Source organism: Culex pipiens, chromosome 3, assembly GCF_016801865.2.
Source record: "Culex pipiens pallens isolate TS chromosome 3, TS_CPP_V2, whole genome shotgun sequence".
Taxonomy (NCBI): Eukaryota; Metazoa; Arthropoda; class Insecta; order Diptera; family Culicidae; genus Culex; species Culex pipiens.
In genome coordinates, this window is record NC_068939.1 from 126,797,051 (window position 1) to 126,823,132 (window position 26,082).

Below are 26,082 nucleotides of genomic sequence, written 5' to 3' on the forward strand. Positions count from 1 at the left end.
ACCTAGATTTGACCGAACTTGCAAGCGATTTAAATTGCAGCTAATACACGCAAATAACATTCCAAAAGGGCGTAGCTCCAAAACATCACTGTTTACACGAAATTAGATTCCAGATTCGGATTCAGCGGCCAAAATTACTATAAGAAAGCATACCCTGACCTTTAAGACATATGCTTGCAACGTCGTGTAATTAGTAGGCCTTGCTTCTGAATTCTGAGAAATTTTGAAAATTGGCACTTTTTTTCTCACTTAAGCTCAAATGTCTCGGCACAAGAGTGTTAAAATTAAATTTTGTCAGAGGAAAAAATGTTTGTCATGAAATTTCCTACAAGCTACCCTAAATTAAATGAGCATTTCTGAAAAAAGTTTCGAAAAAATGGAATTTTTCTTCATAAATCCGCTTGGGAGAGTCCAAAAACTTAAATTTTGGTGCAATATTGATATTGCATCTTAATCTATGGACAAAAACCTATCGTTTGAAAATAATAGACACCTGATCGAAACAATTTTTGTATTGATTCCAAGCGATTTTAGAAAATTTGTGTTTAAAAAAGTGACTTTTTTCAGTAAATCGATTATTTTTTCTTGTCTAAGAAAACATTGTTCCTAACATCATAATCTATCATTTAAGAAGAGAGCACCTGAAATTCCTCGACATGACCTCAAAATGGGACAGGCTAGTGCACAATTGCTTGAGGAAAAAGTATATTCAAGAAGGACATCTAACTAGATGGCCTAGCAATGGACATTCATTTTAAAAGATATTTATATTTACAAGTTACATCTAAAAATTTACTTCTTCTTCAACATATTCCCTTTCTATGCAAAATTTAGGAAAAATCTAGCAACTCTATTCAAGGATATGGTTACTTAAGGAATATTTTCCATTCTTTCTAAAATTCCAGATCTATCGTTGAAAAGATCATCGATGACTTCCTTGAAGACTTCACTAGCTTATTGTTTTGAATAGATCCTTTAAAGTGTAAAATTCATAAGAAGAAGTGAGGAAGGCAAGAAATAATGTCAAATTTGTCGTCTGTTGTTAAATAAATTATTTTATTTGAAACACAGATTTCATAAGTGAAATTCACTCTTGCAGTTGCTCATCACTCGTCCGTGAATCATCAAACACGGTCTCCGAACTGCATCTTGCTTTTGAATAATTCGACTCATTCGCACTCACACGAGGAACCACCGCTGCATATTCTCCGACACTTCTCACCGTTGACGACTGTCCCCTATAAATGGACACAACCATTCTACTGTTCTGCTCATTCTATCAGTTCCCGTTCTTCCAGTTCCATTCAGTATCTCTCCAGAACTCGGTCCAGTCACAAGTGCCCGTGCCAGTCTCCATTCAGCAAAATAAATCATGTTGATTTTAGCGCTTTCGGTGATTGTGGCCATCGCTGCCGTCACAATCGTGCTCCACTTTCGACTGACCCAGTTTGAAAAGATTCCGGGACCTCCAGCCTGGCCTCTCGTCGGGAGTTCGCTGCAGTTTATGAACCTGAGTCCAGTTGGTAAGTTTGCAAAATTTCTTCTCGTTCTTTTTCGGTTTCATTCTCTGTTTTGCCGCCACCTGAATGGACGGACAACTTTCATTAACACACATCTCACCCTCGTTCACACACAGATATATTCAAACTGCTGCGCAAGTACTCCAAAACGTACGGCAAGGCGTATAAAATAAGCTTCGGGTACGACTACACTTTGATGTTTGCGAAGCCCGAAATTGCCGAGGTAAGTTAAAGGGCGCGTTGCTCCCGGAATTCGGAATTTTGTAGGAAGAGAGAAATGGCTAGAGTTATATTCCTGTTTGCACTTTTATGTTTATATTTTTATTTGTTTTAACTTACACTCAAGCAATATAAAAATAAAAAAAAATAATTTAAGACCAATGCAAGCTAAACTTCAAGGAATGTATTTATTCTTAGTTTGAAGCATTCTCAAAAATCAGTTAAATTGAGGTTTTTGTTTGAAAAAATTGAATTCAAGAGCTTTTAAAAAAAAGATCCTTTAAACATATGAAACACAATTGGTTGTAGGACCTTTAAAAAACTCTAGAATTTATCTTCATTTGTTATTTATCAATTCGTTTGTTGGTTGTTTGTTTGGTTCCGTTAGTAAGGGTGGCATTGGGTCTTGGGAGTGAGATTGGCTCAATAGGGTGGAATCTAGTTATATGGGAAAATTGAAAATGATTAAAATCCAATCAGCAACACATTTTTTGGGTCCCTTTTAGGGTCCCAAACAACCCCCCAAAATTTGGTAGCGATTGGTTAAGCCCACGATTGGCGCAAAGCGAATAAAATTTGTATGGAAATTACTATGGGGAAACTAGCATTTTCACATTTTTGAATTTACAAAATTCATGTTTTATTATTTTATGAAACCAACACCTTAGCAGTGTAGCCCTGGATGTCCTGAACAACTCTCCCCAAGACAGTATGGTGCTAAAGTGCGTCATAAAAAAGATATAGAGTTTTCAAAAGTAGTGTACCGTCAACTGGGGCGAATTGGGACACATGGGGCGAATTGGGACAGCAGTTTTAACCATGTTAGAGCATAATATTTTGATTTTTCTGGTTGGTTTCGGTACATCCATTTCCGAATTTAAAACCATTAAGTGCTCTAAACACTGCTGTCCCTATTCAGACTGTAGTCCCGATTCACCCCAGATGACGGTACTGAAATAATCAGTAAAACTCAAATATTCTGCCAACATTGCCTAAGGAACCATGAAATACAAAATAGACATGACTGTTGTTATATTTTAACGAACCTCACTTAAAATCGACGTGAAGAAGTGTTCAGAAGACATTCTGTAGTTAAGTTGCACCCCAAATCCTTAAATATATTAAAGTTTTTGAAAGATTCCGTTTGACTTGGCAGTGTTGGCAAAAAGTATGATTTTTACCGAGTATGTCTCTCTTGAACGTTCTGTAACATTCATTAGAAGCAATTTGGCACCATATGGGAGAGTTGTTCAAGACATTCAGGGCTATACTTCTACGGTGTTAGTTTTATGAAATAATAATATGGGTCAAACTGTTTTTTTTACGGATTTTACCATTTCTCAGATTCTTCTCAATGAAACTAAATTCTGTTAAAAGGGTTGTACCCTACATCTTAAGAAGATTAAGCTTAAAATCTCTAGTTTCGAATTCACAAATTCTGTCATGTTGGCAGCTGTCCAAAGTCGAGGTACGTTTTTGGCCAAAAATGACTTCTCGAATAATCTACTTTTTGATATTTTTGTTGAAATTGTTCGAAAAGTACTTAAATGTTTGAAAATCTCTACTTTAAACCACAGACACTATGTTTAAACATTGTAGCAAGTCAATACGATTCCCAAGAGCAAGCTTTTTAGAATATTTAGTTTTCGTCACTGCTAGTCGGATTTTCTAAATTACATTTTAATTGAAAACACTTTTGAAATCAGTTTTCGGTTGTGTTATAAAGCAAAGCATTTTGTGATGCATTTTGCTTAAAATAAAAAAAAATTATTTGAATTTAAAATATAGATTTTTTTTTAAGAAATCGTGAAAAAAATATTGTAGTTGGTTAAGAATGCTGTGCAATATTTTTTTTCAAAAAACAAAAAAAGACCGTGAAACACTGAAACATACCTAGACAGACCAACAAAAATTTAAGCATGAAGTATGGAGTCCCCAAAAACACGTGCACTTTGAATTTTTCGAAAATCTTTAGACAGGGTCGAATGGTTTTTTCTCCAAAGTTTGTATGGAGAATTAGGGCGGTTATGTGGGAGTAGTGAACAGCACTAATCTAGAATAAAAGCTTTGGAGAAAAACTATTCAGCCCCGTCTAAATATTTTTGAAAAAATCCAAGTGCACGTGTTTCCCGAGCAGATGGAAATAACTTGGGAAGGTCAGTTTTTGATATTGTGAGAAGATCGAAATATGTTATTGGGATGATCGGATTAGTTGTTAAAATAACAAAAATCAATAACAAAGATTTGTTCGAAGAATAACTTAAACTGTTATAATGCTGTTATTGCAATAACAAACCAATAACACAGACGGAATCATGAAGGAATAACAAGATTTGTTATTTTGTGCGGAGAGGAGGAGCAGCATAATAACAAAAATTGATATTGAACTTGTATGTCTCCATAACAAAAAAAAAGTTATTGTTTTGGTTTATTTGCCATTTGCAAATAAATCTGCAGTTGCCATAACTCTTTTGTACTAGTGAGGGCTGCAGAGTCGGGTTCCTTCAAGCGAATCCGATGCCGTCTCCGAGGTCTCACTCCAGCTCGAACTTCAACGTCAGCTACGACTTCCTCGCTCTGTGAAAATAATAACAGATTTGTTATTCACATTTCAAAAATTCTCAATAAATAAATCGATTCCCTTAGAGAATATAACAAACTTAAAAAAACAATAACTTTGAAAAGTTAATTTTATCAGATTAATTTAAGCCCCATTTCATGGTCAAATAAATGACCACGATTAAATTGATCAAAATTATTCCATAGTTCAAGCCAATTTTAGTAAAGTCTATTAGAGGGTATATCAAATAATAAAAAAATTACCCTTCAAAATTTCTACTTTTTAGAATAATTTTAGCTTAAGGACCCCATTTCATGGTCAAAATAATGACCCCGAAGAAATTGGGAAAAATTATACCAAAGATCTAAACATATTTAACAAAAGAAAAAATAATAACAGATTGTGTTATGGACACTTCAAAACTTTTTCCATTTGTGCGATTTATGGTAATTTTATTTGTAAGTCAGAATACCAAACGAATAACAAATCTTGTTATTAGGAGAGTTTTTGAAATGTATAACATTTCCTCTTATTAGCGTGTTATTAAACATTTTTAGTATAATATCACTTCAATAAAAAATCTACTGATCTAGCTTTAGCAATCATGGTGTTTTATCTTTTCAGCGCATTCATACATGCTGTTGATAAGGGAAACACCACTAGATTGTCGAAGCCTATAATCAGTAGTGCTTAAAGGATATTACGGTTCTGTTCAGCAACGGAGGGGCAACCATGGGTGATCTCTCATGCTCATGCTCATGCTCAATATCACTTCAATAAAAAATCTTGATATTTTATCAAAACTGTTATTATTTTTTCTTCTTGAAGTTAAAGTTCAGGATAAAATAATAACACTATTGGTTATTTTAACAGGATTTGTTATTGATATATTATTCATTTTGTTATTACCGTCTGCCCGGGTTCTGAGGACCCCAAACCACGGACGAACGGACATGACACCAGGAACAAATTTTCTCCAAATTTCTGAAGCAAACTATTACTTGCGCCATCTACATTCATGTTGTCGTAGTAGCATCGCGCGATTACGCATGATTTCTCAAAATGTCTTATGCAATAATTAATTAAAACATTTAGCCATAGTTTAATAATAGAAAAGGTTTTTTGGCATTAAGTTTATCTTTTTGATTTTATGTAATTTATCATGGATACTAAAATTAGTGAAAAACTGATAGAAACGGTATTTTTAATATAAATTCATGCGCCCATTTCAAAAAGTGACCATGAATTTGCATCATCAGCTGGCATTGTTTACGTTTTAAACCACGTGGCGCGAAGATTTTGACATAAGCGATCTTGCTAGCGCAGGTTTTTGCCAAGAAGAAGTAAAAGAAAACCTGCTTCATTTTTTGAAACCCCGTGTCATGTCCGTTCGTCCGTGCCCAAACTTCATGCTTCCCCTCGAGTTGATTAAATGTGGTCGAACAGGCCTTAAACTAAACTAACAACCGGTGACATTTTTTTTATGAATTTCACATCTTCAAAGAATTTAGTTCACAACTTACCTTGCAACAACCTCTCCTGAATAACATCTCATTTTATAATAAATTTTCCGAGTCATGAAATAACCACAATAAAAGCAGTCAATTGATCACTGTCAATAGTTTCATTGATAAAACGTGCTACGACGGTGACACACCCCCACATTTCTGGTTCTCGCTAAATTTGTCACACTAGTTAAGTCGCTAAGTGGAATAGTATTCTTCCGAAACCGGTTTACTCAACCACACAATTCAAACCACAATTGGCGCATGACTTGCATAATGAAATTGCTCTTTCACACAAAATGCACGTGCATTTTAAATTGACCCTCCGAAAAAAAAATCCCCTCACTTAAGATGCACTTAAATTAGATTAATTAATCAAGGTTATTTTTCCCCGTAGAAAATTCTCAACACCCAATCGTACGCGGACAAGTCCAGCGACTACGACAAGGTGGCCGAATGGATCGGCCACGGACTGCTCGTCTCCAAGGGCGAAAAGTGGTTCCAGCGGCGAAAGGTCCTCACGCCCGGCTTCCACTTCCGGATACTGGAAAGCTTCGTGCGGGTGTTCAACGAGCACAGTGACGTGTTCTGCCAAAAGTTGGCCACCTTGCAGGGCTCCGAAGTGGACATTTTCCCCCGCCTCAAGCTGTTCACACTGGACGTCCTGTGCGAAACAGCCCTCGGCTATCGGTGCAACTCACAGACGGAGGATCCGGCCTATCCGCGAGCCGTTGACGAGATCATGTCCATCCTGAACTGGCGCTTTTTCAACCCGTTCGCCAGCATTGATGTGTTGTTTCGGTTTACCAAGCAGTACAAGCGGTTCCACCAGTTGATTCGGGAGACGCATCGCTTCACGCTGGACATTATCAACGAGCGGAGAAGGGAAGCCAGCAGGGCGGCGGAGGTGGACGAGGACGAGGACCTGCGGGATGATGGCGGATGTGGGACTAGGAAGAAGAAGCTGGCCTTGTTGGATATACTGCTGGGGGCGACGATCGATGGGAAGCCGCTGTCCGATGATGATATTAGAGAAGAGGTTGATACGTTTACGTTTGCGGTGAGTGTGTCATGTGTAATTTCACATATTCTACACATTTATACAAAATAACATTGAAAAGATAATCTTCAATTTTAGCTTTTTTAATAACCTTCCTAAGCTAAACTTTTATTAACTTTGAAACTTGATTTTCGGATACTTTCAGGGTCACGATACCTCAGCATCAGCGCTGACCTTCATTCTGTACAACATCGCAAAACACCCGGAGATCCAGCAGCGAATGTACGACGAGATTGTCGAAGTTGTCGGACCAGACTCTACGGAACTCACGTTACAGTAATTTGCTCTTTCAATTTGAAATCAACATGAATAATCCAAATTTCACTTTTCTCTAAACAGCACCCTAAACGAACTCCGCTTTCTCGACCTAGTCATCAAGGAATCCCTTCGGATGTTTCCACCGGTTCCGATGATCGCTCGCCACGCCACGGAACGGACCGAAATCGAGGGGAGCGTCATCCCGGTCGGCACCATCGTTGGCGTGGACATTTTCGAAATGCACCGTGACTCGGACTACTTTGAGGACGCCGAACGGTTCAATCCGGACCGCTTTGAGGCGGTTAGGGAAGCTGGAAAGAGCAACCCGTTTACTTACATTCCGTTCAGTGCTGGCAGTAGGAATTGCATCGGTATGAGATTCTTTCTTGCTGAATTTGGATTAAATGTAATTAATTCAACTTATTTCCTCAGGTCAAAAGTTCGCCCAGTACGAAATCAAGACGGCCGTCACAAAGATCCTCCAGAACTTCACACTGGAACTACCCTCCCCGAACTTTGAGCCCGCCCTCAAAGCCGAAATCGTACTCAAACCAGCCGGACCGTTGCCAATCCGATTCATCCAACGAAATGCTGCACCTTGAAACAACAACCAAACTTTAAATGCTAAATCTCCATCTTTATTTCTCGAATATCTCATCGTAGCGGTCAACCATGGTGATGATGCACTCCCGCGGCACGGCACTGACCGTCTCGAAGCGCTCCGGGCACACGTCGGTGAGCGTCTCGTTGAAGATGCACGAACTCATCAGCATCGCCAAGCTGAGCGTGTCCATCTCGTTGTCCTCGACGGCGACGACCCTGGTGGAAAAAGATATTTGAAATGCTATAGGGGAGAGTGGGGAGACTTGATCCCCGGGGACACTTGATCTCAAGCCTGTATCTCGTTAGCATGTGGGTAAAACAATTAGCTTTGTTTTAGAAAGTTGTGCGAAATGGAGTAAAACTCATTGTAGAAAACAAAGAAAAAAATTAAAAAATGTTTAGATTGAGTTACACACATTTTTCTAAAAAGTGCTGCAAAAAACTTCCAAGAGATCTTTTTTCTTTGTTTTGATAAGTATAGAAAACACTCAAAAATTATTCAAAAAATATGTTTTATACATGAATTGTTTGATAAACATATCAACTCCAAAACCCTTACGAATTTGACGGTAAATTTATCCTCAAACTATTTTTACAATCAATTGTTTAAAAAAGTGCGTTTAGGGAGACTTGATCCCTGCATTTTTACAGTCACCGGAATCAGCCTCAAGATTTAATAATTGGGCTGGGTTTTCGTACATAGTTTCCTTTAGTATAGTTGTACATAACTTACTGCAGTTTGAACCATTTTTCAAAAGTTTTGTAAACAAAAATTACAACAACAAAAAAACAACAAAAATTTTGGTTTAAAAGAGAAAATTTTAAGTTTTTAAATATTTTGCATGCTAAACTTGTTATATTTTGAACGCAAACGTACAGATTTAATGTGAAATTGCTTTAACTTATAGAAAATTAAAAGTTTGGATGAATAAGAAACATTTTGCTTAAGATTTCTTCAAAATGTTGAAAGGGGGATCAAATTACCCCCAACATATTGAAAATGCCGGTTTAAAATATTTTTCCAAAACGCTTGGCATGATTCGAAGAGTTTATCTGATTAAATACCCTTATCAGCCAAACATAGTTGAATATTTAAGCTTTCAATTCATGCAAAAAGTTCATAGTTTTGTGAGAAATTGACAGAGTTATGTGCGATACAAAAAAATGGGATCAAGTCTCCCCACTCTCCCCTACCTATTGACAAGATGGCGATGTCTGATGAGTTTGATACCAACGTTTGAAATTTCAAACTAGAATCAGATTGAAACCTGGTTCAATAGATTCTAACAGTATTTTTTGAAATATATAACCTTAAACAAATATAATTAATAAAATAAACAAACAAACACATACAATTTTTGTTATTTTTTTTTAACTGGAAAGAAATTTATGAGCATGAGCAAAGTAATTTGCCAATGAGCTGCTACTCCGTTATTGACAGATCAGCTGAAGTTAAACAATGAATCAAAAATGATCAGTGTGAACCAACCATCTTTCTTTGTTTAACCACTGAAGATCCCAACTTTTTTAGTCAAAACCGGCAACCTCCAGAGAAGCCTGCAGTTCATCGAAAGGGAGGAATGTTAGTCCGATAATTGAAGTTGAAGACTCATCAAGCAAATAGTTTTTCGCTATATACCTGTTGAAACCGCTTGAGACCGTTGAATCCACAGTATCTCCTTGAAGCATCACGGGATTTATGTTTGTGTGGGTTAGTAGGATAAGGCACTGTTTTTTCGATACCGCCCGAGCTACGATTCTATGGGGAGCACTCTCATAACCGACCCGTCGGCGAGCCTTCCGAGCAACGATGCTATGGGAAGGTCTTTCTGGTTAACACACAAAATCACTCAAGCACAGTTATTTCAATATCTAATAAATGAAATCTTTGTTCCACCTTATTCGAAAAATTTATACGCAATTTACACGACGCCGTGCCTTCCGATCAACAATGACATGGAAAGGGCTTTTAAAACCAGCAAACAATTTATTAAGATTACAAAAGCACAAAAAACACCAATTACTCAACAAAAATTACTTCCAAGACACGAATAATTCTGTTCTATCCGAAACAAGGCTTAAACAGCTGTCCCGAAGTGCGCATCACTTCTGTTGCGCGTAAAATTATGTTGCAAAAACGTAGTGGTTTGTCGTTAGCGTGTACATCAGCCTGTAGCGCAACAGCTTTGACAGGTTGCACTCTTATTTCGATTTGTGTCTGCTTTCACAATAACCTATTGACCAAGTTGTCCGACCCCTAGGTTTTTTCTTTAAGTTAAATTCATTTGCGTTTTTGTGATGTACCCAGAAATCTGCAAAATCTGGCATGCCTGCTTAAAAATATTTGACTCTTTTGAAAGTTTTTTGTCCTGTCTAAAGAGCGAGTCCACGAACAGGGCATACCCCTTTGTATGGGACGTCGTTTGGACCTCACCAATCTGCCTGAAATTTTCAGGGGTTGTTTGTACATATACAACTAGCATCTGGCTAAAATATGAGCACTCAAGGTCAACGGGAAGTGGGGCAAATCGGGACACAAAGTTTGAAGGTTCAAAAACGTCAAAAATCTTAAAAAAGGCTATAACTTAGGCAAAATTCAATTTATTTTCAAAATTCAAAATGCATCTGAAAGAGCATAGAAAATGCAACAAAATGCAGGGAGAAGCATCCCAATTGGTTAAATCTAAAGGATAATTAGCTTAATTTTCAAACTCAAATAAAAAAGTGTTCCATCCAGATATCAACTCGGTTCGACCTGCAGCTTGTAAGGGACATCTGGTACTACCATCTGAGACTGAGAATGCTTTGGGTAAGGCGAACTGTGGCGAACTAAGGCATTGGACGGGTTTTGGGTAAACTGGCGGTTCTAGTCAAAGAACCCGTCGGACGCAGCACAATGCCACCGTTACCAGAAATTCGGCCACGACTCGCGGAACTGCAACCTCCCGCCCCGCTGTGTGAAGTGCGGTGAATCACACCTCTCTGAGGCAAGTGCACTGCCGTGCAAGGCGGATTTGGGGGACAAGACAGAGCAAACGAAGGCGCGCATCAAGTGCGCCAACTGTGGAGGTAACCATACCAGCAACTACCGTGGATGCAGCGCACAGAAAAACTACCTCGAGGAGCAGGAAAAGCGGAAGAAGAAAGCAGCAGCGTCCCACCCTCCTCAGCGAAGCACGAGCGTAACCGTGCCGACAGCTGGTCATTGTACGGTTCCAGCGGATAACTCAGCGTTCCCTCCTGGATGGGGGGGCAATGCGGCCCAGCAAGAAGTTACCGGGGCAGATCTCTTTACCCTGCCAGAGTTCTTTGCTCTCGCAGGGGAGATGATGGCGCGGTTTCGGATCTGCCGTAACAAGGCGGAACAATTCCTGGCCCTTGGGGAGCTGATGATCAAGCACATCTATAAATTTAGTAAGTTTTTTTTTCCTAATTTTTCTTACTCTTGGTGAAACCTTTATTTACAAGCAATAATTGTTCCAAATTGGATTATGATGTAACACACAGCTGAAAGGAACTCCAAAACTCTGTAATGTACCTCAAAAGAACTTATTGTATCTTGATTATTCACCAATAAAACCGAATTGAAATTGAAAAATTATTGATTGTGGATGTTGATAAATCAATCGTTTGTTATAGAAGCAAACAAAAAATGCTCAGCTGCATTGTTTTAGTTTATTTAGCATCGCATAGCGTGATAAAGTCACACAACGATGTCCAATGTCTGAATTGAGAGTATTTCGGCGATTGTCCACGCTCCATACAAGAAAGATTTTTTTGTATGGACAATTGTGTATAGTCCCATTCAACTCATTGCATTTGATTTGATTTGATTTTATCCGTACTCAACTCATCGTATTTATCCAACTCGGACCAACCACGATGGATAAAAGTACGACTTGGATGAATGAATAAATGAATGAATAAGTCTCATACCCGCCTGCGGCTTGATCCAGTACACAGGTGTTCGCTTGATCAAACAGTTCGTCATCTTATGTTTAGTAATCTGTATACCCACGTAGGGAAAATATACCCATTTTAATCACTCTAAGCCGTTTAACCAATTCTCATCACTTTTGCTGTTTTCCGTTATTAAATTAACATTTTCAGATGTATTAACAATGGGGAGTTGCTTGCTCACTTTTATTTGAGCTATTTATTACTTTGGAACAGTAAAAAAAACTAGGCTGATAATAGAAATAGGCTTTAAAAGGGTATAGATCCCCTACATAAGTTGTTTTTATGTACGAATTTTGTTGTTACAAATACCAGTGCTTAAATCAAAAGAAGTTTTCCATACCATCCTCAAAGCAAACGGAAATTTGTTACGGGCTTAGGGACACATCACAAAGACGCCCTTTTTTTAAAGTATGACTTGTGTTGAAATAATCTTCTAATTGCAACATGTTGAATAAACAACTAAAGAAAACAATTAAGGAAAATGTGACCTGATAGTAAACAAATTTGCACAATTCTTAGTGAAAACTCTTCTAAATGACTCTTCTAATCAAACCCAGTCACGACGTTCTAGCAAGATTCTAGCAGAATTCTTAGAGAGCTGGATATTCTTAGAGCATTCTAGCAGAAATGTTCCACCGTTCTAGCAGGATTCTGACAGAACCAGCTCTGCTAGAATATTTCGTGACTGGGAAGTCATAATGTAACTTACTTTCTGATATGTTTCATCAAATACTGCAACGTTTCCCTCCGTATGTCGTCCAATGAATTGACCAGTTCAAGCACTTTCAGCACCCTGTTGTGTACTAAAATTTAAAAATGGCTCATGAACAAAATTGCCCACAAATTCTGTCATCCCAACTCCCTACTCATATCCGACGGTCCCGGAATTATTCGATTCAACTGCCACAGTGACACCAGTGGCTCCTTCAGCTCGCGCAAGAACAACTTCAGAATCCCGCACACCTCGTGCGGACTCTTCTGGCGGCGCAACTTCTTGTAGCTGTCCGCGTTGATGTCGTACCGCAGGTTCTGGATCGTGTTGTGATTCCCCGACACCCGATACAGCCCCACCGACTTCATAAACTTGTCGCTGGACTCCACCACCGTCACGCACTCCACGACGATCTTCGGTATCCGCGGGTTGCTCTCGTGCATCTGGACGTCCTCCAAGAACGTGTTGAAGCAGGCTTCGTCTGAAAGGGTGGTTTGTGTCTTAGCTGGTTATCTCAACAGAAGGCACCACACTTACTTTTGATGATATTTCGCTTCTCGAGCGCTTCCTTGTCTTCGCGCCGCTTCAGCTTCAAGTACACCAGCAACTTTCCGGCGGTGAAACTCTTCTGCGAGTCCAGCATGCTGTTGTAGTTCTCCTGCAGTTCCTCGTACGCTTCCTTCAGGTTGCCGTTCTCCGTCTTCAGTCGCACATGGCGGTCCTCCAGGGCTCGATGCTCGCGCTTCAGTGCGTTGTACTTCTCCATCAGCTCTTGGTGCTGCGTCTGCAAATATCGGTACTGGTCCAGCACGCTGACGCCCGCCGATGATCCCGTCACCGACTGGAAAGTAGAGGTCATGAATCACCGTTCTCAAGAATACTTCAAAGAAACTACACACCCTAGACTCGCGGGACGCCGTCGACGACTGCTGACGTGTTCTGAAAGGGTAGAACAAAACAAGATTTGAGTTCAAACCGTTCCCGAGACTTCCCCCGAATGTAACAACTTCTTCGTAGCGGTAGCCGAACGGTTGGTGAACCCGTCCAAAAAGTTCCTCGGACGCTGCTTTGACGGTGGCTGGTCGGTTCGAGGGCCGTCACGGGAACCGTGTCCGGCCATGGTGAAATGGAACTCTCGAAGGATAAGCGTTGATAAGCCCTTTCTAGGTGGGTTCCGCGACGACTACCTTGTGGATGTACCGTTCAAAGACTTTCGTACACAAGGCGTCGGCTGTGTTGGAGGGTTTATCTTATCGCGAAACTTAGAAGCGTAAATTTATGCTAGATAGTGATTGGAATTCATTGCGAGGGGTGTGTCGAGTGATGTGAGTGTATTTAATAAAAAAAATCTCGAAACAAAATTTAAAAAAAAATCAACGACGAAAACTTAAGGCCATGCTGATTATGAAAGTGTTAGAAGACTGTCCCGAAATTTGGTTCAATTTGGTTGCCGGAGTTTCGAGTTATAATTGAAAATGTAAACAGCAAGTGTGTCAAAATAGCACGATCTAACCGGAACTACATTGCATGTAAAGAGTGATAACATTGCATGTTGGCAAAAAAAGAATCAATGAATCGAAGATTGGTTTTAGTCACGATAAGACACTAGATTTGACTGACTATGCCTATACGAAGAATCATTGAAAAAACTATTTCCATTTAAGGATCTATTATGTTTTATTCTGATGAATCCTGACCAGTTCAGCTGAGCTGTGGCGCATTTTCTCCGAGTTCATCGCAAGGTTCAAGACCTACAAGACCCGCTTTGATCAAGTAACCCTCGTCAGTTGCATGATCTCCAAGTATCGAGTGTAAGGAGTTGTATTTGATGTGTATTATATATTAACCGTTGATCGATCCTCGGTCCTAACCTGGTTGTAGCACCTAAGCGAACCTAATAAAATAAGTTCAGAATAAAAAAAGATATCAAACAACAAAACAATTTAAACTCCATATTTGTAAACACTATTCGAATGACATTTTTAACTTGTGGAATCTGGCAATCTTCATTCATCACTATCACAACTTGTTATTCAATTGTTTAAAAAAAACACACTGATCCATGTTACAAGGTGTATTGAAGCTATGGATACCTGCTTCGGAGGAAATCTTGAAATTATGGTAACAGTCATTTGAACAGTGAAGTGATCATTGATCTCAAGCATGGTGGAGCTTCACCAGAAGATAACAGAAATATATCTTTAGCAGTGCTCATCTTGACTATCATTAAGGCAAGTTGAAGTCCGTTTTTGAAGAGACTATCCTGAAAATAAATTTGAACGTAATTTGAACGTCGCTACCGCAACTTGTTGCTCAGTGATTTAAACGTCGTCTGATCTGCCCTAACTTCCCGCTACTGAAACACAACTTCTCCAATCAACACTTTTGACATTCCACTTCACCTTCACTTTCTTGTTTTGTTCGCATCGCGAGAGAATATCAAGATTTTCTCTCTCTTCACACGCTCTCTCTTTTTCCACTGGCAGCTGACAAACTAATTTTTCCTCTTGGTGCCAGAAGTGAAGTGAGTGTCAAACATCCAAACCAGCCCACGTCGTCGAGTCGTCGTTCAGCGAAAAAAAAACCTCGGTCCGTCGGAGCAGATTCCGTCGTTCCGGAAGTGTTTTCCGCCGCGCGTGGCGCCGTTTTCCCTCCCGTGGAGAACTGGCCTGTTAGAGTGCTCTGGTGAAGAAGTGAGCGTTTTGTGTGTGTCGCGAAACCGTTCCTTTCTCCGGGAAAGGGGGGGCAACGTAGACACCATAATGGTTCCGCCACAGGGTTGCAAATTATCCGCTGCGCTGGTGATTGGCCTGGCGCTGCTCGGGTTGGTCCGGGGCTTTACGCTTCAGAAGACGGGGCCGATTATCGAGAATGAGTCCTTCCTGGCGAACCCGCGGTACGAGTCGAACGAGGAGCTGGCCGATCTGTTGGCCCGCCTCCAGAAGGACCACCCCTCGCTGGTGAAGGTCCACTCGATCGGATCTTCGCTGGAGGGACGTCCGCTGCTGGCGGTCGAGATCCGGGCCAACATCGATCGGCCCCGGCAGCTGCTGATGCCGATGTTCAAGTACGTGGCCAACATGCACGGCGACGAGACCATCGGGCGCGAGCTGCTCATCTATCTGGCCCAGTACCTGGTCAACAACTACGACCAGGATCCGGAGATCGGGGCGCTGCTCAACACGACCGACATCTTCCTGATGCCGACGATGAACCCGGACGGGTACCATCGGTCCAAGGTGGGTGGCAGATCTACCATATTGTAGCAAACTGCTGGCGTCAGTCCTATGACGTCACACGGTTGAACTTGATGACGTAGGTCACTGGTCGACGGAGTGGGGTGGGTTAATCTGCAAGAAACGCCGTCCTTGGCGTGGAGGTTGGCGTTCTTTGTTGTGGTGGACAGATTTCGTCCAGCCAGTGTTAGATTCAATCGATTGGCTAATAAGCGTCATCGTTGGTGTAAACCTACGCAATGAAGTGAGAGTAGGCAGTTTTGTTTGATTGACTGGGTTATCAGTATCAATGTTGGGAAGTTTGTTTGAGCTATCAAAGAACAACATTTCTTGGTATGAAGCTTGATTGAGTGAAAGCAATGCGAGCGCATTTCATCACATTGTTTTTGTCAAAGTTTACTTATCAGAAAAATGGGGAATTTTTCGGGATTTTGTTTTATCAGTAATGAGTAAGACATGCTTAAAAATTTCCAAAACCATTCTCTCAATTAACATACAAATTAGAGCAAAAGCAGAGACATACACGTCAAAAGCGTCAATCTCCCTTGCCCTTCCCTTGCTCCACACTGGCTCACTTCCACAAACTACTGTTTTCTCCGCTGAAACTGTATCGACCAGCGGTGGCGGCTCCAGTTATAATACACACTTAACCCAAACGCGACTTTCTACCAGCAAAGCATTCAGTTTGGCAGTCCGTCAGTCGGTCAGAGCTTGGGCTTACATAAGTTTGGTGGCACAATGCAAAGCCCCGGCTGCTTTGAGTGGCGCGGCCGCATACTTTAACGCGATTCTGGAACTGCGGGAACACGCCCCGTGAACAACCCTGTCAAGGAGAAGTTAGCATTTTTTGTATGGTTTCTCTTGTTGAATTAAGTGTTTGCTCAAACATTTCGTTCTGTTAAACATTAAACGGTATTAAACATTCCAAATGTATTCCAACGAAACTATTGGCACTACGCCCCCCGGGGCATGGCCTTCCTCTAACGTGGGATTTCTGCTCCAGCGCCTCTGACGAGACAGGAGAAACCGGGACCGACGTTTTACTTCACCATCCGATAGAAGCTCAGTGGATAAGGCGGGAATCGAACCCGCGTCTCATAGCATCATCGGGATCGGCAGCCAAGCCGCTACCCCTGCGCCACGAGACCCACCATGTATTCCAACATCTCCATGAAATCTTCTGAGGAATGGTATATTCTTTAAATTGTCAATACTTTCCAAAAATCACCACTTTGAAGACTATAAAGCTGTTATGCTGCCATCAAAAACTTGCATTTGGCCCATCCCCAATATTCTTTTTTATACTCTGTCATCCCTAATGTTCGGCACAGTTTACAGATTGGCCAACGTTCAAAAAATCATAGGAAATCGATAATTGAACATAATGATTTGCTTTTACCTTGATGAGATAGCTTTTCTTGATATTTTTCGATTGATGTTTATATATCAAATTTTGAAAGAAATCCACAAATTCGGAACACTTTTTTCTTACAGATGTAAACAAACTTTGGTTCTCTCCAGGAGTACATATTTTTTTTACAAAATAATGACTTCACACCAGTCTTCCCGAAACGCGCGCACGCCGTACACGCCGTACAAGTTTTCAGTGCAGATGAACCTCAAACACACCAGGCTGCCATGTTCGAGTTCTCCCCGCACGGCGCACTCAAGTTTACACGCGGTGTAAACACGGGGTGCACACCTCGGGTACAACGCCGTGCGAGCAAAGAGCATGTAAAGAGACGAAAAAATGACTGCTTCTCACTCTCTCTATAGCAAACACTTTAGTGTGACTGCAGCGGAGAATGAAACACCGCTTTACAGCAGAGGGAGCGTGAGGGAACTATTTTTGTCTCTTTTCTGCGTCGTCTGCTTGCACGGGGTTTGTACCCGGGGTGCAAGGTTCGGTTTTAAACTCGAGGTTCGTGTGCGCGTACAGACTGTACACGGCAGAGTTTAGGTTTGCTTGTACGCGAGCACACGCGGTGCTGGTGTTTGATCGAGTACAGAAAACAGAGAACGCGGTTGAACGCGGTGCACGGGGATCACTGCTTCACACTGTAACCAACGAAACTCAAGCTTAATTATGTTTTCTGAATGATCTGATAACTTTTTTGTGAAAATATCAGTTAAATTCAGGTGTTCCACCATTGTGTGAGGCACAATAACATTCCACAATTATGGAACAGGCATTTTTGAGGCAGTGTTTTGCTGCTCTGAATAAAATAGTCTCAAAATGCAGTTATTTGTTCAAATAGAACTACTTTTACTAGTGAAATAGCAAGAGAATGTCCAAATAAAAACCCTAAAAATAGAAGGGTATTTATAACAAGATTTGTTATTCGCTGCTATGATTTTTTTTTGTTATTGGATTGTTATTTCTGTTATTTTAACAGCATTTGTTATTGAAATGGCATGAATTTTGTTATTACCGTCTGCCCGGGGTGTCTAAACATGTCAGCGATTTGCAGCTCTCACAAACACATATAATGCTGGCGCGTCCCCGAACAACACTTGAGAGAGAAGAATATATTCGTGCTCTGTCCCTCACAATTCATCAGGCGTCCATCAGATTCAAGCAATGGAGTACCCGACGCGATTGGTAGTGAGCAATGTATTTCTTATGGAGCGAACTATCAAACTACCAGTCAAATCGGGTATTCCATTTTCATGCAGATTCTGATATACTTTCGTGTAGATATGTAGCATAACGATGCGATTATCGTCTGGGTGGGTATATCATCGGGACGATATTCCATCGTTATAAATAAAATATTAGAATTGAACTACCCGGGCAGACGGTAATAACAAAATGTATGCCATTTCAATAACAAATACTGTTAAAATAACAGAAAGTGTTATGGAATATGAGCATGAGCATGAGCATGAGCATGAGCATGGTTGACTGCCAATGAGCTGCTACTCCGTTATTGACAGATCAGCTGAAGTTAAACAATGAATCAAAAATGATCAGTGGGAGCCAACCATCCGTTCACTGTTTAACCCCTGAAGACCCCGACTTTATTAGTCAATACCGGCGCCCTCCCAAGAAGCCTGCAGTTCAACGAAAGGGAGGAATCCGATAGTTGAAGTTGCAGACTCATCAAGCACACAGTTTTTCGCTATATACTTGTTGATACCGCTTGAGACCGTTGAATCCACAGCATCTCCTTCAAGCATCACGTGATTATTTATTTTTTTTGGTTAGTGGGATAAGGTATTGGCTTTTCGATACCTCCCGAGCTACGACGCTATGGGGAGGACTTTCATAACAGACCCGTCGGCGAGCCTTCCGAGCAACGATGCTATGGGAAGGTCTTTCTGGTTAACACACAAAATCACTCACACACAGTTATTTTGCTCCACTATTAACTCAACGATCCAAATTGTCAGTGCGTCTTTCGTTCATTATATAGAATTGGCTTTTTCACCGCAAAAAAAAAATAAAACCTTATTCGAAAAATTTAAACACAATCCAGCCGACGCCGTGCCTTCCGATCAACGATGATATAGGAAGGGCTTTGAAAATCACAAAAGAAATCACTTTTCACTCCGAATATTTTTTACGACCACGCGCTCCCTTTGCCAATTATGCACTCTGCACTCGAACAGCGACACAAAAGAGACGGAAAATAACACGAAAAAACAGGACTTCGCGTCCCACAAGCACCGCACTACTGATGCCATTGTTTAATTATAATGACCAATCACCCCATGCACTCGAACAGCGACACAAAAGAGATGGAAAATAACACGAAAAAACAGGACTTCGCGTCCCACAAGCACCGCACTCATAACAGAAAGTGTTATGGAATATTCTTGAAAAATCCATTTTTGCATAAGCGTTTGATAACAGTTAATGTAATCATGACAAAATTTGTTATTGGTCTGATATTGGTTGAATGCCAAAACAACTTTGGAATAACATTTTTTATTTTGGAAGAATACCTCCAACTGTTATTATGATGATCGGATTAGTTGTTAAAATAACAAAAAATAAAAACAAAGATATGTTTGAAGAATAACTAAAAATGTTATTAGTCTGTTATTACAATAACAAAAATTTCATAACGACAAATAACAAATCTTCTTATAAATAACATAAATTGTTATTGATCTAGTATTTTTAAATACCAAAAAATGTTAATCTCAAGTTATTTCCGTCTGCTCGGGTAATAAGCCAGTTTCTCAAAGTTTTAATGACTAAAGTGTTTTGAAATGCATTTTACACTAGTTCAGTTGTTTTGCAACGATAAGTTAAAAAAAAGTAAGAATTTTTAAAAATACTTGTACCAGCCTGATATCCAAAAAAATGTCCTCGTGATTTATGGATGGTTCCAATTATAATAATCAATCATCCAAAATTCAACTTCATTTCATTGTGTATATGACATGGTTGGTTATGTGGTTTTATGGTTACTTTAGGTATGTGATATCCTCATCTGTGATCAGTAAGCTAACTTTTAAAGATATATTATTGCAGCTTATGAGACTTTTTAACTATCCAAAAATCGTGATAGACTTAAAACAAGCAAAAAGCAAAACACTAAATTCCAATGAACCTTTTTTTCATTGCGTTTGGCTTTTGGCTATTTTAGAATACTTCTCAATTTTGAATGAAATTAATTAATTTAATTGAAAATTGATAAAATGTTGGTTTTGTCTCCATTTTTTACTATTTTTAAAGAGTAAAAAGGGGCGGGTGGGGTTAGGATGAACTTTATTTACTGTATTAATAAATTAAATCTAATTGGGTCCTAAAATGAAGCTTAGATTGCTGATATTATTGTTTACAGCGATAAAGCTTATTTTTCTGAGTACAATGACCCTTTGTACGACCACACAGAGTTTAAAATTGATTTTTAAATCAATTTTGAAAAACTTAACTCGCGGTCCTTCTTGACAGAAAAGCTCCTACTTGACAGCTCTTTCCAAAGGGACCATAGTTGATCCACCGAAAAAATGTTGTCTTATCAAAAAAAAATTGCATTTAAATGAAAAAAGTGATCAGAAATGGTTTTTAATCGTGTTTTTTACCGCTATACATAAAAATTGGCATAGGGCTTTAGTACCCAATTGAATACAATAAAAAGAGGTTCGTGTTAAGGATAATAAGAGCAAAATTCTAGTTTTACCTTAGTGAGGGAAGTAAGATAAATGCATTTTTGTATTTAAAAAGGAATATATTTTATCTCATGAAATTTTTCGATTTTTCTCTGCGTTTTGCCATCCTCACTGAGGTAAGGCTATAATCCTGCTCTAAAAATGAACTTTTTATTAAAAGCTCGAAGACCCACCTTCAGAATCGAAAACTAAACAAATATCTGTGTGTGTATTGAATTGTTTGAAGTTTCCATAACTAGTTCAAAAGTTATGTATACAAATGTGTTTTCACATATCTCCGGATCGCATTTATATGCATGTAAACGATGTCCGGATCCATCATCCGACCCATCGTTGGTTAGGTAATCGAGAGACCTTTCCAACGAGTCCAAAACATTGAAGATCTGGAACCCTGTCGCGAGTTATGGCCACTTAAGTAATATTTATGTACTTTTTTGAAGCCGGATTTCAATTAAATATATGCAAACGATGTCCAGATTTATCATCCGACCCATCGTTGGTTAGGTTATCGAAAACCCTTTCCAACGAGTCCACAACATTGATAATCTGGCAACCCTGTCTCGAGTTATGACCACTTAAGTTATATCTGTGTACTTATTTTTCTGGATCTAAAAAATAGCTAAAATATGTGTCCAAACCACTCATATTACCGATTGTTGGTAAAAAGTGAGGAAGGCATCAACCACATAGGTGGATTAAGTTAGTTTTTGTTTTGATGTTATTCCGTCAATTCAACTCGTTTTTCAGAAATATATTTTATATTTTATGAGACCGTTGCAAATATTTTTTGATGTTTATGTCCCTTGACTCTGGCCAAAGTTGGGAGGAAGAGGGGAACAAAAAATAAAGAAATATGAAAATTGAAGAAATTAACATTTGAATGAAAAAAGTGTTTAAAAACATTTTACACCTGCACAGTTGTTTTGCAATCATTAGTTTTCATAATATCCAAGTATAGAAGAGATTTTTTTTTTTCACCGAAAGAAAACTTTTTACATATGAATTTCACAAAAAAAAATACATAATTTTTTTATCGATCTCAGACATGCTACAGTGGACTCTATGGCTGTCGATCTTCTCGATATCAATATTGCTCCATGTACCGATGAATTCTTCAGTCCCTTCAAACTGCATCCGGTTGTCAATAATTTCATTTTCTCATGGCTTGCATAGACATTTTTCTTTGAGAAACGAAGCTTTGAAGGTTGTTTGACATTTCTTTGTTTTTGTTTGCTGTACGTTGCCATGATTCTCTCCCATAGCTGGTTGGCAAGAAACAACCAATTCAATCGAGTCTTCATTTTGCATCGTTCTATAAACTGATGCTTCTCTTCCTCGACGGTCCCTTGGATATTGACAACCAGAGAGTCGACTGTAATATGATTTGCCCCCTGATTTTTCGAACCGTTTTTGAATCATTCCCAGTTCCTGAGGGGAACACCCTTGAAGAGTATTGGTGCCGGCATTTACAACGCAAATTCAGTGGCAGTTTTCAACTCAACTAATGTTAACATGTTAAGGTTAATGTTAGCATTCCATAGGTCGCCTTCCTAAGGTGTCGTTGATAAGGTCCAGCTTGTGACGATGCACTACCTTTCCTTTACTAAGCAATCGAATCCAGAAGAGAAACGATAGTCAGTTATGTTGGTCCGAGCCGGGATTTGAACCCCGATCTACCACATACGAGGCGGAAGCGTTACCACTAGGCTACGTGATTCGGTCCGTTTTTGGAGTGACAAACACTTTGAAAAACATTTTCAATGGCCTTATGATATTTTTTGTTTACATATTTAATAATAGATGTGTTAGACAAATAACTACAATTTTTATATAAAAAAAAAATCTTTGGATGTATATTTTTTAACACAGATGCTCTATGGCCATGGCCTGATGGATGCTAATCAAGTAATTTAAGTTGGTTATTATTCTTTGAACTGCCTTCGGCTCTGACCAGTGACTCATATTGTTTGAAACAAGTCTTTAAGTTTAACAGTAACTTGACTTCTTTACATTAAGAATAATCTTGAACAGAAAAATTAAAAAAGAACTCAAATGCCATGACACATGAACTAGTCGATAAATTGAAGAAAACGCGGCTATTTACAAAGAAAAGAACGGTAGAAACAGTGACAATGGAGCACCCGATTTCAGTTCTCCCATAAGGAATTGTAGAAAAAAGCAAAAACTGCTCGAATGGAAATGCTCCATTGCTCAAACACCAAATAAAGTAAGCGTTCAAAATAATAAATGCGGCACTCAAAGGGTCAGCCCCGGCACCTACCTTTTGGTCGATCCCAGCTTAGCGGTGCTGTTCTTGTTCCTCCAGCGGCGGCATGTTCTCTTGAACATTGTTGAGTGCTGGCCGATGGTTTTGTTGTTCAACACGAATTGTTATGCGAAAGAAAAACCCGTTGCAAATCGCCTAATACCGGACCGTTCAATGCCCTGTGTCAGTGCACTGGGTCAAACTTTCACTGCTGTGATCACTGCGGCAGGTTCTTTTTCGCAATTTTCCGTGGTGCCCTAGGTTCCGGTTTCCGAAGCCGAAGCCGCACGTGTGTTGGCTGTGTGAAAAAGCCACCCAAGCGTAACACTTCTGCAGTGAGGAGAATGGGAATTTTTAAACAAACAAATTAGCTGTGCGGACAATTTAGGGCAGCGCGAGCGGTTAGAACGCGACAAACTGAACGGGTTGAAAAAATCTACTGCAGAACTCGACCCGACGGGAGAAAAGTACGGGCACTTTGAACGAATGTGCGATTTAGAATGAGAGGGACTTATCACTTATATTATATTCTACTGGGTTGAGTTTGTGGCGTGAAATGATGAATCAGCCTGGTTTTATCTTTTGCATATCTTTAGAACAGAGCGGGTCTTGCAAGAACGTTTGGGTAACCGTTTTATAAATATGGTATGAACAGCTCTTTCATGAGAAAATTGTAGGGAGGGATTTTTTCCATGCAAGTCTCCACAAATTTGGTGGAATGACATTAAAGAGTATTTTTTGTTTGTTATCTCGCAATGTTCTTTGTCACACTGGTCATGTCTGTAACATAACACTCTTTTTTGAAAAAAAAAAAATCACACCTTGAACGTTCTGGACGCCCACAAACACTGGATAACCTGAAAGGCCTTATCCTCGATCGTTCCGTGCACCTTGGCCAGGCAGTCCTGCATCAGCGCCGGCAGCTGCTCGAGGTTGTTGTGGCCATCGCTGATGAACGCGGCGTAGTTGTCCTGCCGCATGGTTCCGTCACAGTCGAGAAAATTCAGCCCATAGACGGCGCACAGCAGCAGTCCGCTTGGTCCGCTTGTCCCGGGCCATTTGCGGTCGCGGCCATAAGTTCGTAGCGCTGGTAGTCGCGGATGTCCGCATCGTGGGCGCACTCCTCGATCGCGGCGTGAAGAACTCGTAGCTGATTACGGGTTAGTTTGCCCTAAAATGTTTGAGGTAAATAAAAAAATAACTTTGCACACAGATGATTTGTGAAGTTCACTTTACGTAACAGCATCCAGTGGCAATCAGAAGCAATGTGAAACTAATTTTTAGATTCAGCATCGTTTTAGAAAATTGAGGAAAAAACTACTACAGGAACTGATGTGAATCCTATTTATAGCTTATACCTAAACTTTTATAAGTTATAGACATAATCAATCATTGTGACCTGTTGCGACAACAAAGGTCTTGAACGTTATTTACAGTACTTGTTCGGTAACTCCGCTGCAAACTCAACTCGCTGCTCGTTCACTTGGATAAACCCGAGTGCTGGAAAGAGAATATGCGTAACGTGATTTTAGAATGATCCCCACTAATCTGCACTACAGCCAGCGCCGTACCTAGGGGTTGGCGCAGTTGGCGACCGCCAAGGGCGCCAGCCCTTGGGGGGCGCCAAAATCGATGATTGTACATAATTTTCATGTCAGCTATAACATCTTCATTAGATATTTGAAACAGAAAGGGCGCCGAATTATAAAATAGAATTACAATTAACTAATTTGGTTTAAAATATAAAAACAATATTCAGGGGCGCCAAAGTCAATTGTATGAATATTTCTACTGAAGTGTTTTTGAAAATTCATACTTAATGCTAAATTATTTTTTCATCGTAGAAGGGGCGCTCGAGCGACAGAAAGTTAAAGAAGTTTTAAAAGAAATTCTCAAAATAAATACACGTTAAAGTTTGGACCGTTGTGTAATGAAGATTAAGTCATACCTTCCAGACTATAAAAATGTCCCACTATATGTTATTATCACGTTAATTTGGCTGTGAATCACAATATTCTATGAAATGGGAATTATTTTAACATTAAAACATATATTTACCTTTCTTTTGAAATTTTTACATTCTCGAGTTAAAAAAAATGGCCTTTGTAATAATTTCAGCACGATTTCCCCTTTTATAATCAACTTCGTGCATTGAATTTTCAAAATACAATGGTTTTGAAATTGGAAAACTGCTGTAAATTTTCACCAATAAGACCAACATGATTTGTTTAAGGAAAAAATGTGTTTCAGAGCACATCACTGTTTATGTTTTAGCTTAACCAGTGTTATTTACTTTTTAAATCGTCTAAAAAGCTTTGATAATGCAAAACAATCTATTTTCTTTAAGTTAAAACCAAAAAATAATATTTTATCAAGGTTTGAAATTATTTGTATAGTTTTGCGCACAAAAATATTTTTTTAGAATATAAAATATAATTTTACGAATTAAAAATAAACAAATAAATACATATACAAATAAAAATCAATGCGAAACATAATTTTAAAAAAATAAATGATGAAATATATTCTCAAAAATCGTATGGGCAAATCACTCAAAATTAATAAAAATTTCTTATCTTTATATTTTTTTTACTTTTTTTTCTAACAAAACATAAAATTCGTCGATACTTAGAAACTTTTGAAACTTATGATTGCAAAACAACTGAACGGCCCAAGTAGCAATCGCTTCACTAGCGTTTTTATACGTTAATTATTGGACAAGTGTCAGAAAATTTGGTCAATTGTTCACATTTTGATCAAAAAACCATTATAACACAAATGCCAAATCTAGCAACGGATTAAGAATAGTTCATTTTGAAGTTTATTCTGACTTAAATAAAACATGCTTGTAGAACTCGAAAAGCAAAATGACATTTGCAGACATGATGATTCATTTCAGTTTGCTGAACATGATAACATAGTAGATGTAACCTTTGGTTTCAGCTGGGATTTCTCGTAAACAAGTTGTTAATGTGTTCAGTGTCTTATGGTCATGAGTTCTTATGACATGTTCAAAAAACGTTCTCTATGCAAGTATGACACTTGCAAAACTAGCTCGA

The 26,082-nt window shown here is 39.3% G+C and overlaps 4 protein-coding genes across 5 annotated transcripts in view; 2 read left to right on the forward strand and 2 right to left on the reverse strand.

Moving 5' to 3' along the window:
• The first annotated feature begins 1,183 nt into the window (after positions 1-1,183).
• LOC120414384 (cytochrome P450 4d2-like) lies at positions 1,184-9,080 on the forward strand. Its single transcript, XM_039575559.2, has 6 exons — positions 1,184-1,523; positions 1,637-1,743; positions 6,202-6,864; positions 7,010-7,140; positions 7,204-7,493; positions 7,555-9,080. The coding sequence occupies exons 1-6, from the start codon at positions 1,373-1,375 to the stop codon at positions 7,722-7,724; spliced, it is 1,512 nt and encodes a 503-aa protein (XP_039431493.1). The 5' UTR covers positions 1,184-1,372; the 3' UTR covers positions 7,725-9,080.
• Positions 7,739-23,132, reverse strand: LOC128093593 (WW domain-containing protein tag-325). Of its 2 annotated transcripts, none has more exons than XM_052711009.1 (6): positions 23,039-23,132; positions 13,297-13,336; positions 12,935-13,238; positions 12,552-12,878; positions 12,395-12,488; positions 7,739-7,941 (listed from the first exon to the last, which is right to left on the reverse strand). In XM_052711009.1, exons 1-6 carry the CDS (start codon positions 23,104-23,106, stop codon positions 7,761-7,763), a joined length of 1,014 nt encoding a protein of 337 aa, XP_052566969.1. In that variant the 5' UTR covers positions 23,107-23,132; the 3' UTR covers positions 7,739-7,760. The 2 variants fall into 2 exon arrangements, with proteins under 2 accessions (XP_052566969.1, XP_052566968.1); XM_052711008.1 differs by lacking the exon at positions 23,039-23,132 and adding an exon at positions 13,405-13,564.
• LOC120414381 (carboxypeptidase D) overlaps positions 14,908-26,082 on the forward strand; it is an 86,731-nt gene continuing 75,556 nt past the window's right edge. The window contains exon 1 of the mRNA XM_039575551.2: positions 14,908-15,636. Coding sequence (XP_039431485.1) covers positions 15,160-15,636 — 477 coding nt within the window. The 5' untranslated portion in view covers positions 14,908-15,159. The remainder of the gene's footprint in view (positions 15,637-26,082) is intronic.
• On the reverse strand, positions 23,195-24,048 carry LOC128093595 (uncharacterized). Its single transcript, XM_052711011.1, has 2 exons — positions 23,845-24,048; positions 23,195-23,353 (listed from the first exon to the last, which is right to left on the reverse strand). The coding sequence occupies exons 1-2, from the start codon at positions 24,001-24,003 to the stop codon at positions 23,195-23,197; spliced, it is 318 nt and encodes a 105-aa protein (XP_052566971.1). The 5' UTR covers positions 24,004-24,048.